This window comes from Mobula birostris, chromosome 10, assembly GCF_030028105.1.
Source record: "Mobula birostris isolate sMobBir1 chromosome 10, sMobBir1.hap1, whole genome shotgun sequence".
Lineage (NCBI taxonomy): Eukaryota > Metazoa > Chordata > Chondrichthyes > Myliobatiformes > Myliobatidae > Mobula > Mobula birostris.
Genome location: NC_092379.1, coordinates 103,775,473 through 103,801,387, shown reverse-complemented (window position 1 = coordinate 103,801,387; position 25,915 = coordinate 103,775,473). Strand labels below are relative to the sequence as shown.

At 40.9% G+C, this 25,915-nt stretch overlaps 1 protein-coding gene across 2 annotated transcripts in view; it reads left to right on the top strand.

Moving 5' to 3' along the window:
* Positions 1-1,978: 1,978 nt before the first annotated feature.
* Positions 1,979-25,915, top strand: part of rab41 (RAB41, member RAS oncogene family) — a 52,347-nt gene continuing 28,410 nt past the window's right edge. Inside the window, exons 1-3 of one of the 2 annotated variants that reach the window (XM_072270747.1) lie at positions 1,979-2,137; positions 20,695-20,753; positions 23,573-23,626. In XM_072270747.1, coding sequence (XP_072126848.1) covers positions 2,065-2,137; positions 20,695-20,753; positions 23,573-23,626 — 186 coding nt within the window. In that variant the 5' untranslated portion in view covers positions 1,979-2,064. The remainder of the gene's footprint in view (positions 2,138-20,694; positions 20,754-23,572; positions 23,627-25,915) is intronic. The other variant, XM_072270746.1, reaches the window with a different exon arrangement.

The window sequence follows — 25,915 nt, the reverse complement described above, 5'->3', positions numbered from 1 at the left end:
GGAACAACATTGGCTTCAGGTTTCTCAATTATTCTTGAGAACATGCTAGTGAGCACAGTCTGAATTGCTACAGTCCTTCTAGTAATAGAATACCTACAATTTTGTTGGATAGAAATTTCCTGGATTTAGACTGAGTGACAATGAAGAAGTGGCAATACATTATCCAGCAATGGTCTGGAGGTGTAGAGAGATTGTAAGTCCAAAGTGAGAACTAGCTAGTCAAACAGGAAACTAGGAAATGTTAAGGCATCGGAAATAATGCAGTTGAAGGTGAGAAGAGACTGAATAAGACAGAACGAGAAGAGCCACCGTGGGAAGGAAACCATGGGCCTACCAGGACAAACTTGCTTTTGAATCTTAGGAATAAGAATGGTTGTAGAACCAACTATGAGAAATTATAGAGAAGATCTTCAGAAGAAATGAAGTTAGTGATTGCTTGGGAAACAATTATCTGACATTTTCTGGTGGTGTGCTGGTCCAGAAAGAGTCATGATCACATGTCATAGATCTGCTGTTCAGCTTCTCTCAACAGATGTGCTGAAAAATTTGCTTTTAATCTTTAGTGGGATAAAGATGTGAAGGGATTGTGACTATGATGAAAATGTACCATTTGTGACCAGAAAAATTGCTATTTTTATTAATCATCACCAGCTTGCACATGCAAATTAAAATGGCATACCTGCTATAATTTCACTTTCTTAATACAGTAATACACAAACCTTTCTGTGGGTTTCTCTTGTAATTGATCTACTTCTGTAGGGAAACTGCTTGAATTTCACTACTTAGCCATGTTAAACTCCATTTGGTATTATATAAAAGCAATGTCTTTCCAAATTACACAGTAAATCCTCCGTGCATTCTAAACCCTTAACAAAGTCCATTGCAGAATTTACTTACAGCATGAAACATGAAGATCTCAATGAAAATAAGTGTGGTGTATTCAAGAACATTGCAGTCTGATTATTGAACTTTAAATTTTAATGAACTTTGAATTTTACTATCCTTCTTAGTTCCTTCAGGTAGACTTTCAACTTTGTTTTGTGAGTTCAGAGGTGGTGAAAGAAATATAGGAAAAGCCAGGGATTAATATTATTGCTTTCATCATGTCATGAAGCAAATGTAATACCTGTGGGCAGCCAAAGTTAAGGAGAATATTCCTTCTCAGTTAATGCAGTCAAAGGCATTTCTGAGGTCAATAAATGGTCACACTTAATAGCTGGTGCAGCTCTGCATTTTTAAACAGCTATTGCAGAGGGGATCGTGTCTGCTCTGCCTCAGGATGATCAGAATCCATACTGTTCATTCAGAGAGTAGCTCTTTGGCCACTGGAAGAAGGCAGTTGAGAAAGGCCCTGGTGATGACTTACCTTGTGGGTACAACAATTAAACCTCTCTGTAGCTCCTAGTGTCATATTTACCTCTTTTGCAATCCAGTGAGCAGTTAAGGCACATGTTAATGCTTCATACGGCGGCTGTTTTAAATAAAGATTATTGTCCACAGCTAATATTATTTATTACAGATAGAGACAAGACCATTATCACATTAATCTGCTGAAAGGGATGTAAGGTTCTTTATACAGTATACATAAATTTCAGAGCTGGCGTCTGATGAAAGGCCATCAACCTGAACAATTGACTCCTTTTTTCTCTTAGTACATGTGTTTGAGGTGTTGAGTATTTCCAGCAATACCCTTTATAATATAAATGCAAATTCTTATCGAGGTTCCCTCAAGGATATGCGAACTGCGCCTTCTCCTTTTCCGCATATACAGCAGAAGTAACTTATGGTGAGAAAGTAATCTATGACGCTTCAAAAGATTATAATCGAACATGTTCCTTTACAGATATCTTCCCTTCAGCAGCAGATTCACCTCGCTCCCACCTCCGAAGCAAACAACGGACAGCACGTCATCATAGTAACGTGGCGGCCATCACACCCTCACCAGCAACGTACAGGGTGGGGTCGTCAAGCGCCGGCGGAAGTGACGCACTTGTTGCTGCGGTGACGAGCTTGTCTTGGTGGTCGTTCGATCTCGTTCATTTCGTTTCGCTTTTTAGCACAATCATGTCCGGCGGCGGTGGAGAGTTTGGAAATCCCTTACGCAAGTTTAAGCTCGTCTTTCTTGGTGAACAGAGCGGTGAGTGGTCAGTCTAGGCCCGAAGATGAGCCTCGGATTATCGTGAGCAAAACAGGCTAGGGCAGAGCGCAGGGTGGTAGCATCCGGGCCTTTGGGCGACTTTCAGGCAGGCATTGGGTCCGCGGTGTTTTCCGTGCGCTGCAGGATCGTATTCTCAATGCCGAGCAGATTCACGCTGAAGCCTGGCAATTCACGCCATTTAGATTTGGGTCTAGGACCAATGACCTCACTGAAGGAGACTCCCTCCTCCCACCTGGAAACTTTAGTGATCTAGGCATTAATAATAATGCCTTGAGCGCTTACCCTTTTCTTCTTCTTTAATGATTAGTTCATTAGCTAATAATCGGTCTGTCTCACTCCCTTTCTAATTGTTAGGCCTTTGCATCTCTTCCTCAGACGTTTCTTCCGTTCTTCAGAAGTCGTGTTCTTTTGTATTTTATTTTTTATTTCCACATCCTCATAGACATATCAAGTTAGCCACATCTTTACGCATCGCTCCAAAGTATTAATTAATATGTTGATCAGCAAGTTGGTTGGAGAGCAGCGAAAACAAAATGTGGCTGAATAATATGTATTTGTCAAACTCCAGTCTAGTTTCGAGCAGGCTGTTGGTATTATTATTCTTGCCCCTGCAACTGCTGTCTTTATACGATTTGGGACAATTTATCTGAAATAATTGAATTCCTGTCTGCTGAAGCCAATTTTGCATTTAAGTTTATGAATGGATGAAAAATTTCAACTATTAGCTGGGGCAGCATCTTTGATCTGTAATATTGAGACACTAGTCTCTATAAATATTTCATGTTTCAAAGTCTTTTAAAATATATGCTTGCCTTATCTGTAACGTTTACTGCAGTCAGCTGTTACCTAAAATTGGATGTAAAAGATTCAAATGTTGTTAGTGCCAATTTTTTTCCTTAAATTTCAAAGCATTTCATCTCGGACAATCCACATTGTTTTGCCACTTTTCCTTTCCCAGGTTAGGGTCATTTAACTGCATGTACGCTCCTGTGAATGGCTTTAGCAATTTAGCAAATAAACCTAAAGTAGATCTCTTGTTCTACCAGTTAGTGAAGAAACGCTCCGCAATTAATAATGTGCAAAAAAGCAGTTGTTTGCACTACATTCAAAGGTCCACTCTTGACTTTCTCATAGTGGTTTGTAGATTATTGTGGAATCTGATGTTTGACTTAATGCTCGTCGAACCCAAGATCTCCTTGGTGGAGGTGGTAGGTGGTGATAATAAAAGAACGTTCCAAACCATTGGTTCTATCTTGCTATTTTCTGTGTGGTAAGTAGCATACCCATATCAACTCCAATTATCCAGTTGCTTACAAAAAAAAGTTACTTTTGTTAAACGTGAGATTTTGCAGATGCTGGAAATCCACAGTAACATGCATGAAGTGCTAGAAGAACTCAGCAGGTTAGGTAGCATCTATGGAAATGAATAAATAGTCAACATTTCGGGCCAAGTCCCTTCATCGGGATTGGAAAGGGGGGGAAGATGCAGGAATAAGGTGGGGGAGGAGAGAACAAGCTAGAAAGTGATGGGTAAAGCCAAGTAGGGGGGCAATGAAGTAAGAAGCTGTGAGGTGATAGGTGGAAAAGGCAAAGGACTGGAGAAGAAGGAATCTGATAGGAGAAAAGACTGGACCATGGGAGAAAGGGAAGAATGAGTACCAGAGGGAAGTGATAGGCAGGTGAGGAGGAGGAGGAGGTTAGAGGCCAGAGTGGGGGAATAGAAGAATGAAGGGAGAGGGAAAAAATAATCAATGTTCATGCCATCTGGTTAGAGGCTACTGAGACAGAATGAGATGTTGCTCCTCCACCCTGAGAGTGGCTTCATTGTGGCAGAAGAGGAGGCCCTGGACTGACATGTCAGGTAGGGAATGGTAAACAACAGGAATCCTGCAGATGCTGGAAATTCAAGCAACACACATCAAAGTTGCTGGTGAACGCAGCAGGCCAAGCAGCATCTGTAGGAAGAGGTGCAGTCGACGTTTCAGGCCGAGACCCTTCGTCAGGACTAACTGAAGGAAGAGTGAGTAAGGGATTTGAAAGTTGGAGGGGGAGGGGGAGATCCAAAATGATAGGAGAAGACAGGAGGGGGAGGGATAGAGCCAAGAGCTGGACAGGTGATAGGCAAAAGGGGATACGAGAGGATCATGAGACAGGAGGTCCGGGAAGAAAGACGGGGGGGGGGGGGACCCAGAGGATGGGCAAGAGGTATATTCAGAGGGACAGAGGGAGAAAAAGGAGAGTGAGAGAAAGAATGTGTGCATAAAAATAAGTAACAGATGGGGTACGAGGGGGAGGTGGGGCCTAGCGGAAGTTAGAGAAGTCGATGTTCATGCCATCAGGTTGGAGGCTACCCAGACGGAATATAAGGTGTTGTTCCTCCAACCTGAGTGTGGCTTCATCTTTACAGTAGAGGAGGCCGTGAATAGGCATGTCAGAATGGGAATGGGATGTGGAATTAAAATGTGTGGCCACTTGGAGATCCTGCTTTCTCTGGCGGACAGAGCGTAGATGTTCAGCAAAGCGGTCTCCCAGTCTGCGTCGGGTCTCGCCAATATATAAAAGGCCACATCGGGAGCACCGGACGCAGTATATCACCCCAGTCAACTCACAGGTGAAGTGTAGCCTCACCTGGAAGGACTGTTTGGGGCCCTGAATGGTAGTAAGGGAGGAAGTGTAAGAGCATGTGTAGCACTTGTTCTGCTTACACGGATAAGTGCCAGGAGGGAGATCAGTGGGGAGGGATGGGGGGGGGGCGAATGGACAGGGGTGTTGCCTAGGGAGCGATCCCTGCGGAATGCAGAGGTGGGGGGGAGGGAAAGATGTGCTTAGTGGTGGGATCCCGTTGGAGGTGGCGGAAGTTACGGAGAATAATATGTTGGACCCGGAGGCTGGTGGGGTGGTAGGTGAGGACCAGGGGAACCCTATTCCTAGTGGGGTGGCGGGAGGATGGAGTGAGAGCAGATGTACGTGAAATGGGGGAGATGCGTTTAAGAGCAGAGTTGATAGTGGAGGAAGGGAAGCCCCTTTCTTTAAAAAAGGAAGACATCTCCCTCGTCCTAGAATGAAAAGCCTCATCCTGAGAGCAGATGCGGCGGAGACGGAGGAATTGCGAGAAGGGGATGGCGTTTTTGCAAGAGACAGGGTGAGAAGAGGAATAGTTCAGATAGCTGTGAGAGTCAGTAGGCTTATAGTAGACATCAGTGGATAAGCTGTCTCCAGAGACAGAGACAGAAAGATCCAGAAAGGGGAGGGAGGTGTCGGAAATGGACCAGGTAAACTTGAGGGCAGGGTGAAAGTTGGAGGCAAAGTTAATAAAGTCAACGAGTTCTGCATGCGTGCAGGAAGCAGCGCCAATGCAGTCGTCGATGTAGCGAAGGAAAAGTGGGGGACAGATACCAGAATAGGCACGGAACATAGATTGTTCCACAAAGCCAACAAAAAGGCAGGCATAGCTAGGACCCATACGGGTGCCCATAGCTACACCTTTAGTTTGGAGGAAGTGGGAGGAGCCAAAGGAGAAATTATTAAGAGTAAGGACTAATTCCGCTAGACGGAGCAGAGTGGTGGTAGAGGGGAACTGATTAGGTCTAAAAGCTCTACGCTTCTTTTTGGATTCCAGACCTCGCATGCAGAACTCGTTGACTTTATTAACTTTGCCTCCAACTTTCACCCTGCCCTCAAGTTTACCTGGTCCATTTCCGACACCTCCCTCCCCTTTCTAGATCTTTCTGTCTCTGTCTCTGGAGACAGCTTATCCACTGATGTCTACTATAAGCCTACTGACTCTCACAGCTATCTGGACTATTCCTCTTCTCACCCTGTCTCTTGCAAAAACGCCATCCCCTTCTCGCAATTCCTCCGTCTCCGCCGCACCTGCTCTCAGGATGAGGCTTTTCATTCTAGGACGGGGGAGATGTCTTCCTTTTTTAAAGAAAGGGGCTTCCCTTCCTCCACTATCAACTCTGCTCTTAAACGCATCTCCCCCATTTCACGTACATCTGCTCTCACTCCATCCTCCCGCCACCCCACTAGGAATAGAGTTCCCCTGGTCCTCACCTACCACCCCACCAGCCTCCGGGTCCAACATATTATTCTCCGTAACTTCCGCCACCTCCAACGGGATCCCACCACTAAGCACATCTTTCCCTCCCCCCCCCCCCCCGCATTCCGCAGGGATCGCTCCCTAGGCAACACCCTTGTCCATTCATCCCCCCCATCCCTCCCCACTGATCTTCCTCCTGGCACTTATCCGTGTAAGCAGAACAAGTGCTACACATGCTCTTGCACTTCCTCCCTTACCACCATTCAGGGCCCCAAACAGTCCTTCCAGGTGAGGCTACACTTCACCTGTGAGTCGACTGGGGTGATATACTGCGTCCGGTGCTCCCGATGTGGCCTTTTATATATTGGCGAGACCCGACGCAGACTGGGAGACCGCTTTGCTGAACATCTACGCTCTGTCCGCCAGAGAAAGCAGGATCTCCCAGTGGCCACACATTTTAATTCCACATCCCATTCCCATTCTGACATGCCTATTCACGGCCTCCTCTACTGTAAAGATGAAGCCACACTCAGGTTGGAGGAACAACACCTTATATTCCGTCTGGGTAGCCTCCAACCTGATGGCATGAACATCGACTTCTCTAACTTCCGCTAGGCCCCACCTCCCCCTCGTACCCCATCTGTTACTTATTTTTATGCACACATTCTTTCTCTCACTCTCCTTTTTCTCCCTCTGTCCCTCTGAATATACCTCTTGCCCATCCTCTGGGTCCCCCCCCCCCCGTCTTTCTTCCCGGACCTCCTGTCTCATGATCCTCTCGTATCCCCTTTTGCCTATCACCTGTCCAGCTCTTGGCTCTATCCCTCCCCCTCCTGTCTTCTCCTATCATTTTGGATCTCCCCCTCCCCCTCCAACTTTCAAATCCCTTACTCACTCTTCCTTCAGTTAGTCCTGACGAAGGGTCTCGGCCTGAAACGTCGACTGCACCTCTTCCTACAGATGCTGCTTGGCCTGCTGCGTTCACCAGCAACTTTGATGTGTGTTGCTTGAATTTCCAGCATCTGCAGGATTCCTGTTGTTTACCATTCCCTACCTGACATGTCAGTCCAGGGCCTCCTCTTCTGCCACAATGAAGCCACTCTCAGGGTGGAGGAGCAACATCTCATTCTGTCTCAGTAGCCTCTAACCAGATGGCATGAACATTGATTATTTTTTCCCTCTCCCTTCATTCTTCTATTCCCCCACTCTGGCCTCTAACCTCCTCCTCCTCCTCACCTGCCTATCACTTCCCTCTGGTACTCATTCTTCCCTTTCTCCCATGGTCCAGTCTTTTCTCCTATCAGATTCCTTCTTCTCCAGTCCTTTGCCTTTTCCACCTATCACCTCACAGCTTCTTACTTCATTGCCCCCCTACTTGGCTTTACCCATCACTTTCTAGCTTGTTCTCTCCTCCCCCACCTTATTCCTGCATCTTCCCCCCCTTTCCAATCCCAATGAAGGGACTTGGCCTGAAATGTTGACTATTTATTCATTTCCATAGATGCTACCTAACCTGCTGAGTTCTTCTAGCACTTCATGGGAATGGTGATGGAGTTAAAATAGTTGGCCAGCGCTGATCTTTGCAGGTGGAGCTGAAGTGCGCAACAAAGCAGTCTCCCAATTTATGCCATCTCACCAATGTAGAGATGCATCAGGAGCACCGGATACAATGGATTACCGCAACAGATTCTCAAGTGAAGTGTTGCCTCACCTGGAAGTACTATTTGAGGCTGGAAATGGAGGTGAAGGAGGAGGTTAATGAGCTGGTGTAGCATTTCTGTTGCTTGCAGTGTGCCGGTACGAATGGACAAGGGAATCATGGAGCGATCTTTGCGGAAAGCAGAGAGTGGAATAGAGGTAAAAATGTGTTTGGTGGTAGGATCTCGTTGAAGATGGAGGAATTTGCGGGGAATAATGAATGTGCAGACTCATGGGGTTGTAGGTGAGGACAGGGAACTCTATCCCTGTTAAGGCGGCAAGAAGATGGGGGGAGTGCAGGTGGGGAGAAGATGGGCTGAAAGTTTTGTTAACGTATTTGTTAGTTTTAATTTTGATAGGAACCTGCTTGCCTTCTATGATGCCTTGTATTTATGGTTCCTGCAAAGGAACCTGTACATTGTACCAGGAGCATTTATATTATCCCTCTTCAGAGCTAATTTCTTTGTTGCATTTTATAAAGGGCCATGGACATACTGTTCCAGCAGGAAATCTCACAAGCAAAATTATTCAATATGATGTTCAAGTGAGGATATCCAATGTAGAGTATTTCTTCACAGTGAGAAATTGAATAATATGCTGTTCATATTTTTGCATACAAATCAAAGTAAATAGATTTAGCAAATTTGAAAGCAAGTAGTGTAATGGCCCTTTTTCCCCCCAAGAAGATCTGAATACAAAATTAAGGGTATCTTGCTCCAATTATATAAACCTTAGTGTTGCTGCATCTGGAATATTGTGTACAGGTCAAATTTCTCCACCTAAGTATATACAGGCAGTGAGGTACAACAAAGATTTGCCAGGTTGCCTGGCATGCTGCATGCCCTACATTCTCATTCAAATGGAAAGAATTTCTCCAGGCCTAACAGGGTAGATGCAGAGACATTTTAGTTGGTTGTGGCATCATGAATCAAAAAACAGAATGAAAATAAGGGGTCGACCATTTAGAACAGATGTGAAGAAATTTGTGAACACATTGTGAATTTAGGTCTTCAGAATTCACTGTCCATTGAAGGCTTTTATATACAAGATCAAAGTTCAATAGATTTTTGCTTTGAAGAGAACTGGAGGATATGGGGTTACTGCAAGGTATAAGACAACTAAGCAGTATTAGGCCATTCGGTACATCAGGGCTGCTCTGCCATTTCATCATAGCTGATTTATTATCCCTCTCAACCCAATTCTCAAGCCTTGTCTCTAACCTGTGATTCCTTAACTAATCAAGAACCTATCAACCTCCACTTTAAATATACTCAATGGTCTTCACAGCTGTCTGCGGTAATAAATTCACAGACTTATCACCCTCTGATTAAAGAAATTCCTTGTCATCTCTGTTCTCAATGGTCATTCCTCTTTGCTAAGGTTGTGCCCTCTGGTACTAGACTCAGCACTACAGGAACCATTCTCTCCACACCCACTCTATCTAGACCTTTCAATATTCAATTGGGTTTAATGAGATTCCCCCCCCCCCCGCCATTCTTCTAAATTCCAATGAGTACAGACCCAGAGCTATCAGACGCTCCTCATATGATAACCTTTTCTTTCCTGGAGTCATCCTTGTGAATCTTTCCTGAACACACTCCAATGCCAGTACCTCTTTTCTTGTATGAAGAGCCCAAAACTGTTCACAATACTAAAGGTGAGGCCTCGCCAGTGCATTATAAAGCCTCAGCATCACATCCCTGCTCTTGTTTTCTAGACCCCTTGAAATGAATGCTAACATTGTACTTGCTTTCCTCACTACCGACTCTACCTGCAAGTTAACTTTTAGAGTGTTCTGCACAAGGACTCCCAAGTCCCTTTGCATCTCAGATTTTTGGATTTGAAAGTAGTCTGCACACATATTTCTACTTCCAAAGTGCATGACTATGCATTTTCCAACTTTGTATTTTATTTGCCACTTTCTTGCCCATTCTCCTAATCTGTCTAAGTCTTCCTGCAGCCTTTCCTTAACACTACCTGCCCCTCCACCAATTATAAACTTGGCAACAAAGCCATCTATTCCATCATGTAAACATTGATATATAACATAAAAAGAAACGGACCCAACACCAACCGCTGCAGAACACCACTAGTCACTGGCAGCCAACTAAAAAAGGATCCTTTTATTCCCACTCGCTACCTCCTACCAATCAGCCAGTGCTCTAACCATGCTAGTAACTTTCCTGTAATACCGTGGGCTCTTAACTTGGTAAGTAGCCTCATGTGTGGCACCTTGTCAAAGGCCTTCTGAAAGTCCAAATATACAACATCAACTGTTTCCCCTTATCTATCCTACTTGTAATCTCCTCAAAGAATTCCAACAGGTTCGTCAGGCAAGATTTTCCCTGAAGGAATCCATGCTGACTTTGTCCTATCTTGTCCTGTGTCACCAAGTACTCCATAACCTCATCCTTAACACTTGACTCCAACAACTTCCCAACCATTGAGGTCAGGCTAACTGGTCTATAATTTCCTTTCTGCTGATTTTACAATTTTCCAGTCCTCTGGCATCATGCCAGCTTCCAATGGTTTTTGAAAGATCATTATTAGTGCCTCCACAACCTCTACCGATACCTTTTTCAGAACTCGAGGGTGCAGTTCATCTGGTCTGGGTAACTTGTGTCCCCTTGGGTCTTTCAGCTTCTCCTTTGTAATAGTAACTGCAGTCACTTCTCTTCCCTTGGACCCTTCAACATCTGGCGCACTGCTAGTGTCTTCCACAGTGAAGACTATTGCAAAATACTCATTTAGTTCATCTGCCATCTTGGTGTTCCCCATTATTATTTCTCCGGCCTCATTTTCTAGTGGTCCTATATACACTGTCATCTCTTTTATGTTTTACATACTTGAAAAAGCTTTTGATACTGATTTTGTATACACTTTGATATTGTTTGCTAACTTGCTTTCATATTTCATCTTTTCCCTCCAAATAATTCTTTTAGTTGCTCTCTGTAGGGTTTTAAAAGCTTCCCAATCCTCTGTCTTCCCACTAATTTTTGTGTTGTTGTATGCCGTCTTTTGCTTTTACATTAGCTTTGACTTCCCTTGTCAGCCACGGTTGTACTATTTTGCCATTTGAGTATTTCTTCATTTTTGAAATACATTTATCCTGCATTTTCCTCAATCTTCCCAGAAACTCATGCCATCGCTACTCTGCTGTCATCCCTGCTAGCATCTCCTTCCAATTTACTTTGGCCTACTCCTTTCTCATACCACTGTAATTTCCTTTACTCCACTGAAATACTGCCACATTAGACTTTACTTTCATTTCTAACCTTTTCTTTCATTCATATGCAGCTGTGGTAAAAGATCAAATAATCTTATTGAATGTTAGAGCATACATGAAGGACTGAAAAGCTTGCTTCCACTTTCCTTGTTTGGTTCAGCTTGCACAATTCCAAGTTTGAAGGCAACTTAACAGAATGATTAAGAGTAAAAAGGGACTGGAAAAGGTCAATTCAGGCATAAATCTATTTTGTCCACAGTCTGTTATCAAATACAATTAAAAAGATAAAATTGCAGTTTTGCAAGGACTAGTAAAAGAAATCAAGTGGGCAGTGATGCATACATTGATGTACTTGGGTTTTTTAATGTATAATTCTAACTTAATAAAAATATTGAAAACATTGACGGTTTTAATTCATTTCTAAATTTGAGCTACATCACCTTGCTTTATTATTGGAAATACAAATGATATATATGGGCCTGTTTTAAGGGAAGTATTTATGTTACAAAAACAAATTTTGATGCACTTGGACAGAGATTTATGAGGTGAGGAAGTGTTATTTCATCAACTGAGATTACTAAAGTCTAGTTACCACATCCGCTTAACAGAAGGTTAAATATTTAATTTTCCAAAACTTTACCAGGAACAACTTAAGACCAACAATCTCATGCAGTCTGTCATCATTACAGTATATTCTCTAAGAGTATTGCTGGTGGTGATGCAGTAGTAAATGTAGTGTAGTAGCAACTGGACTATTCATTTAGTAATAATCAGTGCGTGTGGCAGAAGCATAGTGTACATTTTGTATGGGTTATCGTCATTCTGTTTACACTAATGCTGCCTTGGTAAAGCAAAATTATCAAAGACCCTATCCACCTTGGACATTTTGTCTTCTTCCCACCGTATCCGGCTGAAGATTTGAGAGTCTGAAGGCAATGTACCACTATGCTCAAGGACAGCTTGGATCCCATTATTAAAAGACAATTGAAAAGTCCCCTAGTAAAATAAAAATGAACTCTTGACCTCAATCTATCTCATTATTACCTTGCACCTTATTGTCTGCCTGCACTGCAGTTTCTCTGTTTACTTTGTACTACCTCAATGCACTGTTGTATTGAATAGATCTGTATGAACAGTATGCAATGCAGGTTTTTCCACTATCTGTACGTGTGACAACTTCCACCTCGACCCTTCTAGGTGCTAACCAGTTAATTTTGGATTAACAATTTTACAGTTGCATGGTCTTTTTTATTTTTGAGAATAAATCTTGCTAGGATTATTCTCAGAAAACAATATTTTCATAATTTAGTTCTTAAAATGACTATTTATATTAAGTTGTGGTCTACAGGTCAGTGTTCAGAAGTCAGTGCTGCTTATGTTAACCAACAAGCCAGAAATATAATTCCTATTCATTATTAATTTTCTGACCTAGTATATTTTCCAGACTTAAGTAAAATTATCAACTGTATCAAAAGATCTAATTAGTGTATGTTATATATTGGATATAATTTGCTTAAAATTGCTAGATTGTGCAAACTGGTCATAAAGTTAAAATCCCAAGACTAGGCTAAATCAAGATTTTTTTTATGTGGCTACGGTTTGAAATTCTTTTTTCACTCATTAGGGTAGCCACTTATAAGGGCCAAATTGTACCGGTCCTGATGTTCACAAAATGTACTGGTCCACATTACAAGAATGTATTGATGAGTTATCCTGTACCACCTTTGGTATTAATTTCACCCCTGTTTTGATTAAATGCCAAATACTTTGGTGATAGTTCTTTCATTTGCTTATATGTGGCACCCTCCTTCATTCTACAAATTTCATTAATGAGCCCTAGGCAACCCTGTAAGTATCGTGGGGGGGGGGGGGGCAGAATTGTATATTATTTGTATCCTGAGGCTTTCTTCAGTCAAAAATCATGATTCTGCTATTTTCTCAGATCAGCTTTTGCTGATCAGGAAATTATGTTTCCTAATGTTGCTTCAGGCAAATAATACTGCTTTATGCATCTGCCCGTACTAGAGTATTTCAGTTCACATGGAAATTAATCCTTACCAAGCATGTCAATGGCAAAACTGATTCTGAGCCCAGTGGAAATGATTGAATCTTGCCACAAGGATTTTAACTGCAAGGACATATGTTTTTAAAATCTAGTCCTGACTAATTACAAGTTCTGACTAATTCCTTTATCTGAAATTCTGAAATCCAAAAAGCTCCGAAAAAGGAAGTTTTTCTCGTCAACAGCTGACGTCACTCAGGTGTGACATGGCAGCACTAGCAGAGGCCGCCAGATGTCATTTGTGGCTCAGCGCTCGTACTGATTATACGTGCATTTGCTGTTTGCTGATATTTTGTGTTCACTGTTGACTTTGTATTTAATTTCACTGTGAAAATGTCAAAAAGAGCTGCAGATACCCGTATGGGTAACAATGAGAAAAAGAGAAGGTTGCATGGATGAACTACAACAATTGTTCATCCAAGTTTGGCAAAAGAATAAATCAAAGAAGGTAGTGCACCCGTGGCTGACAAGAGAAATTAGGGATAGTATCAATTCCAAAGAAGCAGCATACAAATTTGCCAGAGAAAGTGGCTCACCTGAGGTCTGGGAGAAATTCAGAGTTCAGCAGAGGAGGACAAAGGGCTTAATTAAGAAGGGGAAAAAAGATTATGAGAGAAAACTGGCAGGGAACATAAAAACTAACTGTAAAAGCTTTTATAGATATGTAAAAAGGAAAAGACTGGTAAAGACAAATGTAGGTCCCCTACAGACAGAAACAGGTGAATTGATTATGGGGAGCAAGGACATGGCAGACCAATTGAATAATTACTTTGGTTCTGTCTTCACTAAGGAGGACATAAATAATCTTCCAGAAATAGTAGGGGACAGAGGGTCCAGTGAGATGGAGGAACTGAGCGAAATACATGTTAGTAGGGAAGTGGTGTTAGGTAAATTGAAGGGATTGAAGGCAGATAAATCCCCAGGGCCAGATGGTCTGCATCCCAGGGTGCTTAAGGAAGTAGCCCAAGAAATAGTGGATGCATTAGTGATAATTTTTCAAAACTCATTAGATTCTGGACTAGTTCCTGAGGATTGGAGGGTGGCTAATGTAACCCCACTTTTTAAAAAAGGAGGGAGAGAGAAACCGGGGAATTATAGACCGGTTAGCCTAACGTCGGTGGTGGGGAAACTGCTGGAGTCAGTTACCAAAGATGTGATAACAGCACATTTGGAAAGCGGTGAAATCATCGGACAAAGTCAGCATGGATTTGTGAAAGGAAAATCATGTCTGACAAATCTCATAGAATTTTTTGAGGATGTAACTAGTAGAGTGGATAGGGGAGAACCAGTGGATGTGGTATATTTGGATTTTCAAAAGGCTTTTGACAAGGTCCCACACAGGAGATTAGTGTGCAAACTTAAAGCACACGGTATTGGGGGTAAGGTATTGATGTGGATGGAGAATTGGTTAGCAGACAGGAAGCAAAGAGTGGGAATAAACGGGACCTTTTCAGAATGGCAGGCAGTGACTAGTGGGGTACCGCAAGGCTCAGTGCTGTGACCCCAGTTGTTTACAATATATATTAATGACTTGGATGAGGGAATTAAATGCAGCATCTCCAAGTTTGCGGATGACACGAAGCTGGGTGGCAGTGTTAGCTGTGAGGAGGATGCTAAGAGGATGCAGAGTGACTTGGATAGGTTGGGTGAGTGGGCAAATTCATGGCAGATGCAATTTAATGTGGATAAATGTGAAGTTATCCACTTTGGTGGCAAAAATAGGAGAACAGATTATTATCTGAATGGTGGCCAATTAGGAAAAGAGGAGGTGCAACAAGACCTGGGTGTCATTATACACCAGTCATTGAAAGTGGGCATGCAGGTACAGCAGGCGGTGAAAAAGGCAAATAGTATGCTGGCATTTATAGCGAGAGGATTCGAGTACAGGAGCAGGGAGGTACTACTGCAGTTGTACAAGGCCTTGGTGAGACCACACCTGGAGTATTATGTGCAGTTTTGGTCCCCTAATCTGAGGAAAGACATCCTTGCCATAGAGGGAGTACAAAGAAGGTTCACCAGATTAATTCCTGGGATGGCAGGACTTTCATATGAAGAAAGACTGGATGACCTGGGCTTGTACTCGTTGGAATTTAGAAGATTGAGGGGGGATCTGATTGAAACGTATAAAATCCTAAAGGGATTGGACAGGCTAGATGCAGGAAGATTGTTTCCGATGTTGGGGAAGTCCGGAACAAGAGGTCACAGTTTGAGGATAAAGGGGAAGCCTTTTAGGACCGAGATTAGGAAAAACTTCTTCACACAGAGAGTGGTGAATCTGTGGAATTCTCTGCCACAGGAAACAGTTGAGGCCAGTTCATTGGCTATATTTAAGAGGGAGTTAGATATGGCCCTTGTGGCTACGGGGATCAGGGGGTATGGAGGGAAGGCTGGGGCGGGGTTCTGAGTTGGATGATCAGCCATGATCATAATAAATGGCGGTGCAGGCTCGAAGGGCCGAATGGCCTACTCCTGCACCTATTTTCTATGTTTCTATGAAACATCTGTCATTATCAATAACACAAAGTGGAGTTATTGCAGAAGCTTGATTGTGGTGTGTCTGTGCGGCATCTTACTGAAGAAAATAGTGTCGGAACTACCACTGTATATGATTTAAATAAACAGAAAGACAAGTTACTAAAGTTTTATAGTGACAGTGACGTTCTACATTTATTCCAATAAGTTATTTACCATGTGTTTGATTCGGTTCGTTTGAAGCTGTATAATTTTGTTTTATTGAATGTTTTTGTTGGAAATTTTTTTCTTGTCATTATTCCCTAAACAATACAGTATAACAGCTACTTACATAGCATTCACATTGAATTAGGTATTATAAGTAATCTAGAGATGCTTTAAAGTATACGGGAGGATGTGCGTATGTTTGGTGCGCCGCCAGGTCCTAAAGTCCACTGCACTGAGCCAGGTTAAATAAGGGACTTGAGTATACGTGTTTTTTGGTATGGGGGGGGGTGGGGTTCTGAAATCTTAAAAATTCTGAAATGCAGCTGGCCCCAAGGATTTCGGATAAGGGATTGTGGACCTGTATTTTACTATCCAGTGTGTCCTTTACTGAAAGGTATAATCTTCCAATTTTGATTTCTTCTATCTGATATGTCCTTTTTATAATTTGCCAACCAGATCTTTACACAGTTCCCTAATGCTGTCAAACCAAAGCTTAATTGTTTCATAATTTCCACATTTTCCTCAGTTTGAAAATAAAACTTTACATTTGGTTCAATGTGTTTGGCCTTTTCTTTAATGAGGCTCTGGTGATTTTTCTCATTTGTGTTGAGGAATTTTAACCATTGTGTATCCTACTTCTCTTGTGCCTTATTCTTTATTTGCGCTTCATTGGAAGAATTTTTGAAATTACCTGAATACCATCTTTTGTACTCCCTTTGTATTTGTACAGATAATTTATTGAAATTGCTGCAAAAAGATGTTTCCTGTTTTTCCACTGGTCGTTTTCTCTTTGGTTGTGATTTGCACTTGTGCTAAAACTAGCTGTTCTATAGTTCCTTGAGTATGCTGTGTTTCCCTTGTACAAATACAAATAGTTAAATATGCTACTGTTTTCTCTCTAGATTCTTTCAGTCCTGTCCAAGTGTCTTCACCTCTATTTTGGACTATAGTTGGTTTATTTAATTATTTTTAAATTTTATTTTCTGACATGTCAAACTGATTTACCTGTCAGATAAATGTTTTTAAGTCAATTATTTAATAGTTAAAGATTTTATTCTGCAATTAAGCTTCGTATTTTATATTCATTTACTTGTCAAAAGTTTTTCTAGTTTTTATGTCTTGATGATTTTGATTTCACAGTTCTTCATTTTGCTTTTCTGGCTTCATATTAACAAAGAAGAATACAAAAGTTATAATTTCCTCTGCTATTCATGTAGATAATACAGAGGATTCTAGTTAATTGGGACACATCAGGACCAGTACATTTTGGCCCTAGGAAGCAGCTGCCCCAGTTAGCTGATGACAGTACTATAAAACTGTATCATATACATCGATGGAAGGATTCATCCAGTGTAAGCAAGGAACAAAATCAGCACAGTCAACTAGTGCAGATAATAGACTGCCTTCATAAAATATTTTTGACAATTGCATCCTTCAAATCTTCATTTTCATTGTAACATTCAAGATAATGATTAATATCTTGAAAATCTTTGTAGTTCCTAATTTGTTGAAGTAGTGAAATCATTTCATTTTCACTCTCGGCCATTTCTGGCATCTCCAAGCCTGAGTGCTTGAAACCGCATAGAACAAAACAGTTCTGAGTTGTCCTACTGTTTATATCTTGTGTGACAAAAATCTTTGCTTTTTGAACACAAAACACATGCAACTAACACTATTTAAAAACTGCTTGCTCTAAGCATGATGTAGTGTCAAACAGCCACACAAGTGTATACGACTATCACTAGTTAAACCCTGTTTGGCAACAGTCTCCTGCCCCAATTAAGCAGCATAGTGTCCCAAATAAATCAAGGGAATCCCAGCAATAAGCAGCTACCTCAATTAAACTGTATATGGCAATTTCCTTTTTGTCTTTATTCATGGTAACTTATCAGTATTTACTTTTAATTTTTAGCAGAATATTTCTTTCTTGCATTCTGCTGGATCTTCCTCTGTTTCCCTTTTCCATGTCATTGTTTGCCACGCTTGCTCTCCATTTAATTTTTCAAATTCTGTTTTCAACCTTTAAATCAGCTCTTTACCATTCTTTTAGGAACTTAATTTAATTTCCTTTAAATTATTATCATAACTCTAATTATAGGCACTATTTCTCAGTTTTTATTTATTGAAAACATTGCCAGGTGTATTGATTAGAGTTATAACTTGAATTTTTGGATCCATTCATGGTTTCAAGCAAGTCTGGAAAATGTGATGTTATACCACAATTAAGCAAAGAATTTGTGATGTGGTCTCAAACTTGTTCAAACAGCCCTATGCAAAATCGAAAATTAGGTTATGTCAAAACCTTAGTTTGTTTTTTGCCTAGATAGTTAGAAAGGAGTACTGTCCACATTGTAGGAACTCCATCCTAACCATGTCCGAAGGAATTAATTTGCAGTTCCACAACAATTTTTTTTTTTGTCTCATTAAGTATTTCCGTACAACTTTTTTTTTAGCATTGGCCGTTGAAAGGGACTACAGATAGAAAAATATATAAAAACATATAACATATAAAACTCTGGTTAGGTCACACTTGGAGTACTGTGTCCAGTTCTGGTCGCCTCACTATAGGAAGGATGTGGAAGCATTGGAAATGGTACAGGGGAGATTTACCAGGATGCTGCCTGGTTTAGAGAGTATGGATTATGATCAGAGATTAAGGGAGCTAGGGCTTTACTCTTTGGAGAGAAGCAGGATGAGAGGAGAGATGATAGAGGTGTACAAGATATTAATAGATAGAGTGGATAGCCAGCGCCTCTTCCCCAGGGCACCATTGCTCAATACAAGAGGACATGGCTTTAAGGTAAGGGGTGGGAAGTTCAAGGGGGATATTAGAGGAAGGTTTTTTACTCAGAGAGTGGTTGGTGCCTGGAATACACAGCCTGAGTCAGTGGTGGACGCAGATACACTAGTGAAATTTAAGAGACTACTTGACAGGTAAATGGAGGAATTTAAGGTGGGGGGGGTTATATGGGAGGCAGGGTTTGAGGGTCAGGGCAACATTGTGGGCCGAATGGCCTGTAATGTGCTGTACTGTTCTATGTTCTATAATTTAAAATAACTAAAATACTTCACGTGTTCAGATAAATCAACCTGAGTTTTTAAAGGCCTACTGCATTCTTCACTGATTATCTGGCTCCTAAACTATTTAAAAGAATTTTTGCCTTTGTAACTACAAGTGTCTGTTGTCTTTTTCCAGTAAAGTACTCAGGTAACGCCATTTCCAATTTGAGAGATTTGATTCTGGAAATGATATGTGGAGCAAATCTTCACAAATCATAAAGAATAGTGAATATAAGTTATGTTAGTATTTTAAAGTGTGCTGTGGATGGAGAATGGTATGCTATTTATTATAATGAGAAACAGATTTGAAAGTCAACAACATAATCCAATAAGTTAATGATGTATATATACATATGTAAGGAGACAGACACAGAGTCTATAGATGTGAGGCAAAGTAACAGCGACGTCCCTGACTGGAGGCCTGTGACTTGTGGAGTGCCTCAGTGACTGGTGCTGGGTCTTGTTTGTCATCTACATCAATGATCTGGATGATAATGTTAACTAAATTAGCAAATTTGTGGATGACACCAAGATTGGGGGTTTAATGGACAGTGAGGAAGACTCCCAGTGTTTGCAGTGGGATTTGGGCCAACTAGAAAAATGGCAGATGGGATTTAAAGCAGAGAAGTGCAAGGTGTTGCACTCCAGTTGGACCAACCAGGACAGGTCTTACACAGTGAGCGGTAGGGCACAGAGGAGTGCAGTCGAACAAGGGGATCTGGGAATACAGGTCCATAATTCGATAAAAGTGGCGGCACAGGCCAATAAGGTAGTAAAGAAAGCTTTTGGCACATTGGCTTTCATAAATCAAAGTATTGAGTACAAGAGGTGGGATGTTATGTTGAAGTTGTATAAGATGAAAGTTGAGGCCTAATTTTGAGTATTGTGTGCAGTTTTGGTCACTTACCTACAGGGAAGATGTAAATAAAAGTACAGACAAAACTTACAAGGATGTAGCCAGGACTGGAGGATCTAAGTTATAAGGAAAGACTGAATAGGTTCGGACTTTATTCCTTTGAACATAGAAGATTGAAGAGAGATTTAATAGAGGTATACAAAATTATGAGGGTTATAGATAGGGTAAATGTAAGCAGGCTTTTTTCCACTGAGATGGGTGGGACTACAACTAGAGGTCACGAGTTAATGGTGAAGAGTGAAATGTTTAAGGGAAGCATGAGAGTAAACTTCATTCAGAGGGCTGTGAGAGTGTGGAATGAGCTGCCAGCGCAAGTGGTGTATGCAAGCTCAATTTCAACCTTTCAGAAATATGGATAAGTTCATGGGTGAGAAGGGTACGGAGGGTTATGGTCCAGGTGCAGGTCGATTGTACTAGGCAGGTTAAATGGTTCACCATGGACCAGATGGGCCTTAGGGCCTATTTCTGTGCTGTACTTTTCTATGACTATATACAAGCTGTCCCAGATTACAAGCGCTCTATTTATGGGCACCTCCTACACACAAATGAGCTCCCCTAATATTATAAAGTTTAAAAGTGCATGATTTCATTTCTACAAACAGAGGAATTGTTTTTCTTTCTACTTTTAGTAACACTTAACAGTTTTGTGTTTTGATGCCATTTGTTACATCACTGAGGAGATACTGTTACCATATCATGTTTTTTGGGGGGGATTTTTCAGTTTTGGGCATCTGTAAAAAAAAAAGCATCTGTATTTGTTCTGTCAATTGTACATGATATTTCACTCTTGTGGATTATTTTCCTTTAATCTATAAAAGTACAATTTCTAATTCATGTAATGTTTGTGTTGCAGTTGGAAAGACATCGCTGATAACTAGGTTTATGTATGACAGCTTCGACAATACTTATCAGGTTAGTGGCACAATTGACTAATAGCTATAACTTGGTCAGGGTTCAATTTATAACAACGTTCCACTGCTCATGGTCATTCCTTGCTGTTACTTGTAATATCTGGGGAAAGGCAACTTGTAATGCAATTCTTATAGTGCTTATTTTCAGGATTGTTTGCTTCCATTTGTTAAATTGAATGTGTTAATTTCAATCAAGAGCCACAGAATCTTAAATGTTAATGAAACATGGAGAATTATCTCCATAAAGATAGCTTCAGAGACCCTGATCCTAATCATGGGTGCTGTCTGTGTGGGGGGGTTGATGGTAACCAATCAATAGCACATCCTTGTATGTGGTAGGAACTGGAGGACCCGAAGGAAAGACTGATCACAGGGAAAATCAGCAAATTCAGCAGAGACATCACCCATGATCAGAATTGATATCGGGTCACTAAATATGAGGCAGTAGTGCTAGCAAGGAAAGTTCTTACAAAATTGTGTATTTTGTAGTATCTCTTGACGTAGTAATATGTGCCTAAGCACTCCACTGAAGCATTATCAGGTGAGTTTCCCACTAAACCATAAAAGTGAATATTGGACTTGTGACTAAAGGTTCTCTCAGGGAGTGGCTTTATAGGAAGGAGATGTAGAGCATTATGGAGACTATTTCCAAGTTTGAGCTGTGATATTTGAAGGCATGGACACCAGAGGGGATACCTTATGCCAAACTGTACATAAGGCCGGAGTTGAAACAAACTGATGTTTGGAGGTAAGACGGAGCCTTAGAAGCATTATGGTACAAAATTAGGCTATTTCCCAATTGAATAAACACAAAATAATCTGCAGATGCTGGGGTCAAAGCAACACTCACAACGAGCCGGAGGAACTCAGCAGGTCAGGCAGCATCCGTGGAAAAGATTGGTCGACGTTTCGGGCCGGAACCCTTCGTCAGGACTGTAGAGGGAAGGGGCAGAGGCCCTATAAAGAAAGTGGTGGGAGAGTGGGAAGGAGAAGGCCGGTAGGTTCCAGGTGAAAAACCAGTTGGGGGAAAGATAAAGGGGTGGGGGAAGGGAGGCAGGGAGGTGATAGGCAGGAAAGGTGAAGAAGGGATAGGGGAAAACACAATGGGTAGTAGAAGGAGGCGGAACCATGAGGGAGGTGATAGGCAGCTGGGGAAGGGGGCACAGTGAAACAGGGATGGGGGACGGGAGGGAAGGGAATTACTGAAAGTTGGAGAATTCTGTGTTCATACCTAGACGTTATATGAGGTGTTGCTCCTCCAACCTGAGTTTAGCCTCATCATGGCAGTAGAGGAGGCCATGTATGGACATACCTGAATGGGACTGGGAAGCAGAGTTGAAGTGGGTGGCTACTGGGAGATCCTGTCTGTTGTGGCGGATGGAGTGGAGGTGCTCGACGAAGCGGTCCCCCAATCCGAGTCGGGTTTCACCGATGTAGAGGAGGCCGCACCGGGAGCACCGGATGCAATAGATGACCCCAACAGACTTGCAAGTGAAGTATTGCCTCACTTGGAAGGACTATTTGGGGCCCTGAATGGTGGCAAGAGAGGAGGTGTAGCACTTGTACTTACAGGGATAAGTGCCAGGTAGGAGATCCGTGGGGAGGGATGCAGGAGAGTTGTTAAAGTGAGAGAGGCTGTTGCATTGGGCACTTGCTCTCTCTTGACCTGCAGTCATCACAACTGAGGTCTTCCTTGGTTGCAGTGGATGACCATGATTACTTCTGTGCCTCATGATGCCCTTTGCTGTCCAAGGAGCGTTGCAGAACTGCCTTCTTGCCCATTGGATCTCACTATAGGTCTCACTGTTGCAGGTGAGGGCTAAGTGGATAACATTCAAGATGATGTCAATACCTCCAAATTCTTCATAGTTTCTAACTTGGAGTGGTGAAATCGTTTTATTTTCACTCCCGGCATTTCTGGCAACTGCAAGCCTGAATGCTTAAGACCATGGTGACAAAAAACAGTTCTGAATTGTCTTACTGCTGATTTCTCACCAGCTATCAGTGACAAAAATCTCTGCTTGTTGAGCAAACACATGTGCAACTGATGCTATTTAAAGTGTTTGCCTCAAAGCACAGTATTGTGTCTAACAGCTATTCAAGCGTGCGCAACTGATGCTAGTTAGAACTGTTCAGCAACAGTCTCCTGCCTCCATTAAGCAGCATAGTGTCTCAAATAAACAAAAGGAATTCCAGCTACTTTCTTGATTTGTTTTTGTTCTTTAAGAGTTGTCCCGAGTAAGCAGCTATCCCAATTAACTGGAATCCACTATGTGAAAATAAGTGGCAATTTTAGGTGGTGCTCCTGAAGAATAGTGCTATTTACTAGGTGCTGACTGCCTTAACTAGATGGAGAGTACAAACACATTATGGCACATGCCTGTCTTTGATTGGATGGGTATTGGTTGAGGGGATAATTGATTAAATCTAGTAAATCAACAAATTTCCCTTTGGTTTATTGTTGGATGAAGAGCTCCATAATGGACAAATAATTGCCTAATTTCTCTCAAGTTTAGGGTTGGGACCTTTCATTAATCTGTTTAAAGTTAAAATTAGTTGCTTTATGAAATTAATATTCTTGCTTTGTGTTGTCCTGTACATCTGAAGAATACTTTGGTCAGCGTTATTATCTCAACCTTCAGTTCATGAATTTAATTGCAGGCATTTCAAGTGGGCATTCACAGATGAAATAGGATAGGTTGGAGTAAGTCTGTCCCAATAAAAGCTGAGTTTGCTTACCTAATCTTGTTTGTTTATGACCTCTTGTCCTGTGATCGATGTCACATTTTCTGCGTTCTCTAATTTGATGTTTCTTTCTAGGCAACAATTGGAATTGATTTTCTGTCAAAAACAATGTATTTGGAAGATCGGACGGTAAGCCTTTATCTCATTTACATTGAATAATAGTTTTATGTATATACATTAAATTCCTGTTAAAGTTGGGGTGAAAGGTATTGGTTGCTCACTGGAGGTTGATAATTGATATTCTCCATGGTCAGTCAGGAGAGTTTTAAAAAAATGAAAGGATCTTTCATCTTTTTGATCACAGAAACTAGTTTGCATAATTTTATATTATATATTTTTATATATTTTGTTAATCTGGAACCTATCATAATCTGTACAATCAAAAATTTAAAGTTAAAATTATTACAGAATGTGAGCTAATGTTCAGTAAGTAAGGTTTCTTTGCTCGATTACAAATTGATAACCAATTAATTATGCAGTATGAGATCCAGTCCCTTGGCTGAACAGAAGTACTCTGCTTTCAAGTTAACTGTTTAAGTCCATTTAGCAGTATAGTACATAGAATGTTGTAATTATTAGTCTGTTAATTCTCCAGATTTCCCTTGCATCTTCCTCCTCATTAGATAGCTCATGTTGGTGTGTAGCTTCATTCTAATATATTGTGCAGTTCTTCATATTTCACGCCTTGAACATAAATGGTGAATTGCTATTCATTCAAGATAAAAATTGGAGGAGACTGATTCTGCCTCCATCTAATATTAAAATTTAATTTCCAGTGCATGTAAGCTTCTAATAATTGGGAGCATAGAGCTGACTTCATATTTTTACTTTTCTCCCCACTACCAGAGTCATTTAATTCACATTGATCCTTAAGTTGATGCCATGTAACATGGTGCATATCCAATTTAACCCAGTTGTAGAAACCACCATCTGATTTTTCTTTGATTTTTAAAAAAAACAAAATGATCAGCGGAACCTGTTTTAAAATACAGGAGATTAAGTTCAAAATGTCCTTGTCCCTTTATCTTCCTTCACAGTCGTCTGCAACTGACAACCATTGTAGAGAAAGATTATAAAACTATTAGCAGTTTTATTTCTTAAAATAAAAATTAGCATGTACAAATTAGTAAATATATATAACCACTTGCAAGAGTTGTTTCCATGCAGAAACTGTTTGGTCAGGACTTTGTCAGACATTTCCCAGTCTGGTATGTAACCACAGTGGATTAGTTATCACCTTATCAAAAAGGTAGAATCTAAGAGAACCACTTTGGCAGTTAAAATTGTCTGATTCAGTGGTGGTGTTTTAAGTTGACCATATTGTGTTAAATGATAAAGTGTAAGAGCTATTTATGTACAGCATAATGGTATCCCTATAACTGATCATATTGAAGCGTCAATCTTATTATCCTATCATATCAAAAAAAAAGTAGTTCATTATTTTTTAAATGAACGCAAGGCAAAAGGTAACACAAGGCAAAATAGCACTTTTAACTTTTTGCTTCATGACTACTATTTTCTACTTCTCTTTGTGAATGTTAGTTCCCAGCAAAAATTCTAAGAAAGCACTGGATTTTTCAGTCCTTTATACATTTGTTTAAACTTGTCTGTTTTTGTTCCCAACCAGCTTTATCAATGCTTCTGTATTTCTGTTAATAACTGAAATTTTAATTATATAAACTGCCATAGCATTGCATCAAATGCCTTCTGTTAATGTAATATCCATTGTGTTCCATTTCTCTGTGTTGATTTCCTTAAAAAAAAGAATTGTTCAATAATCAAGCGCAGACTTTATTCGACAGATCCTTAGTGACAATCCTTTTTACCCATTGGGTGTTTATTAGTTGCCAGTGCAAAAACTAACTTGATCTGAGTATAAGTTGGCAATGGAGAGGTAGAAATGTAGCAATGTTTTTTTTGGAACTTGTAATCTTTATCCCTAATACTTCACCCAAAATCAAAATAAAGACTAAATTGTTTATCTTTTGTTCCTTATCATTTTCTTGAATAAGTTTAATATTTGCCAGACTTTTGGCCCTCTGGCATTATTATCACTCTGGAAAACTTTCATTTGTTCTTTTGGAAGTTTGTCCCCAATTTGTTTAGAATTCTGGGATAACTGCTACTTGGGGCTTGATGACTTTCCCAATTTATATGAACAGATATCTTCAGATCCTGTATTGCCTGGGATGAAATTAAAATTTTGTCAACTTTGTCAGAGACGTTAACACTCAGTTCTAAACAGTACCTCAGTATGCCAATAAGGACTGGAATATTTAATGAATACTTTATATCGGTCTTTACCAAGGGACAGGACATAAAAATTGAAGTACCAGAAATAATTAATGAAGTGAATATCAATAAAGGTATTTGTAAGACTGGCTTTGCTTAAGTAAATCACATGGTCATAGCGGGATG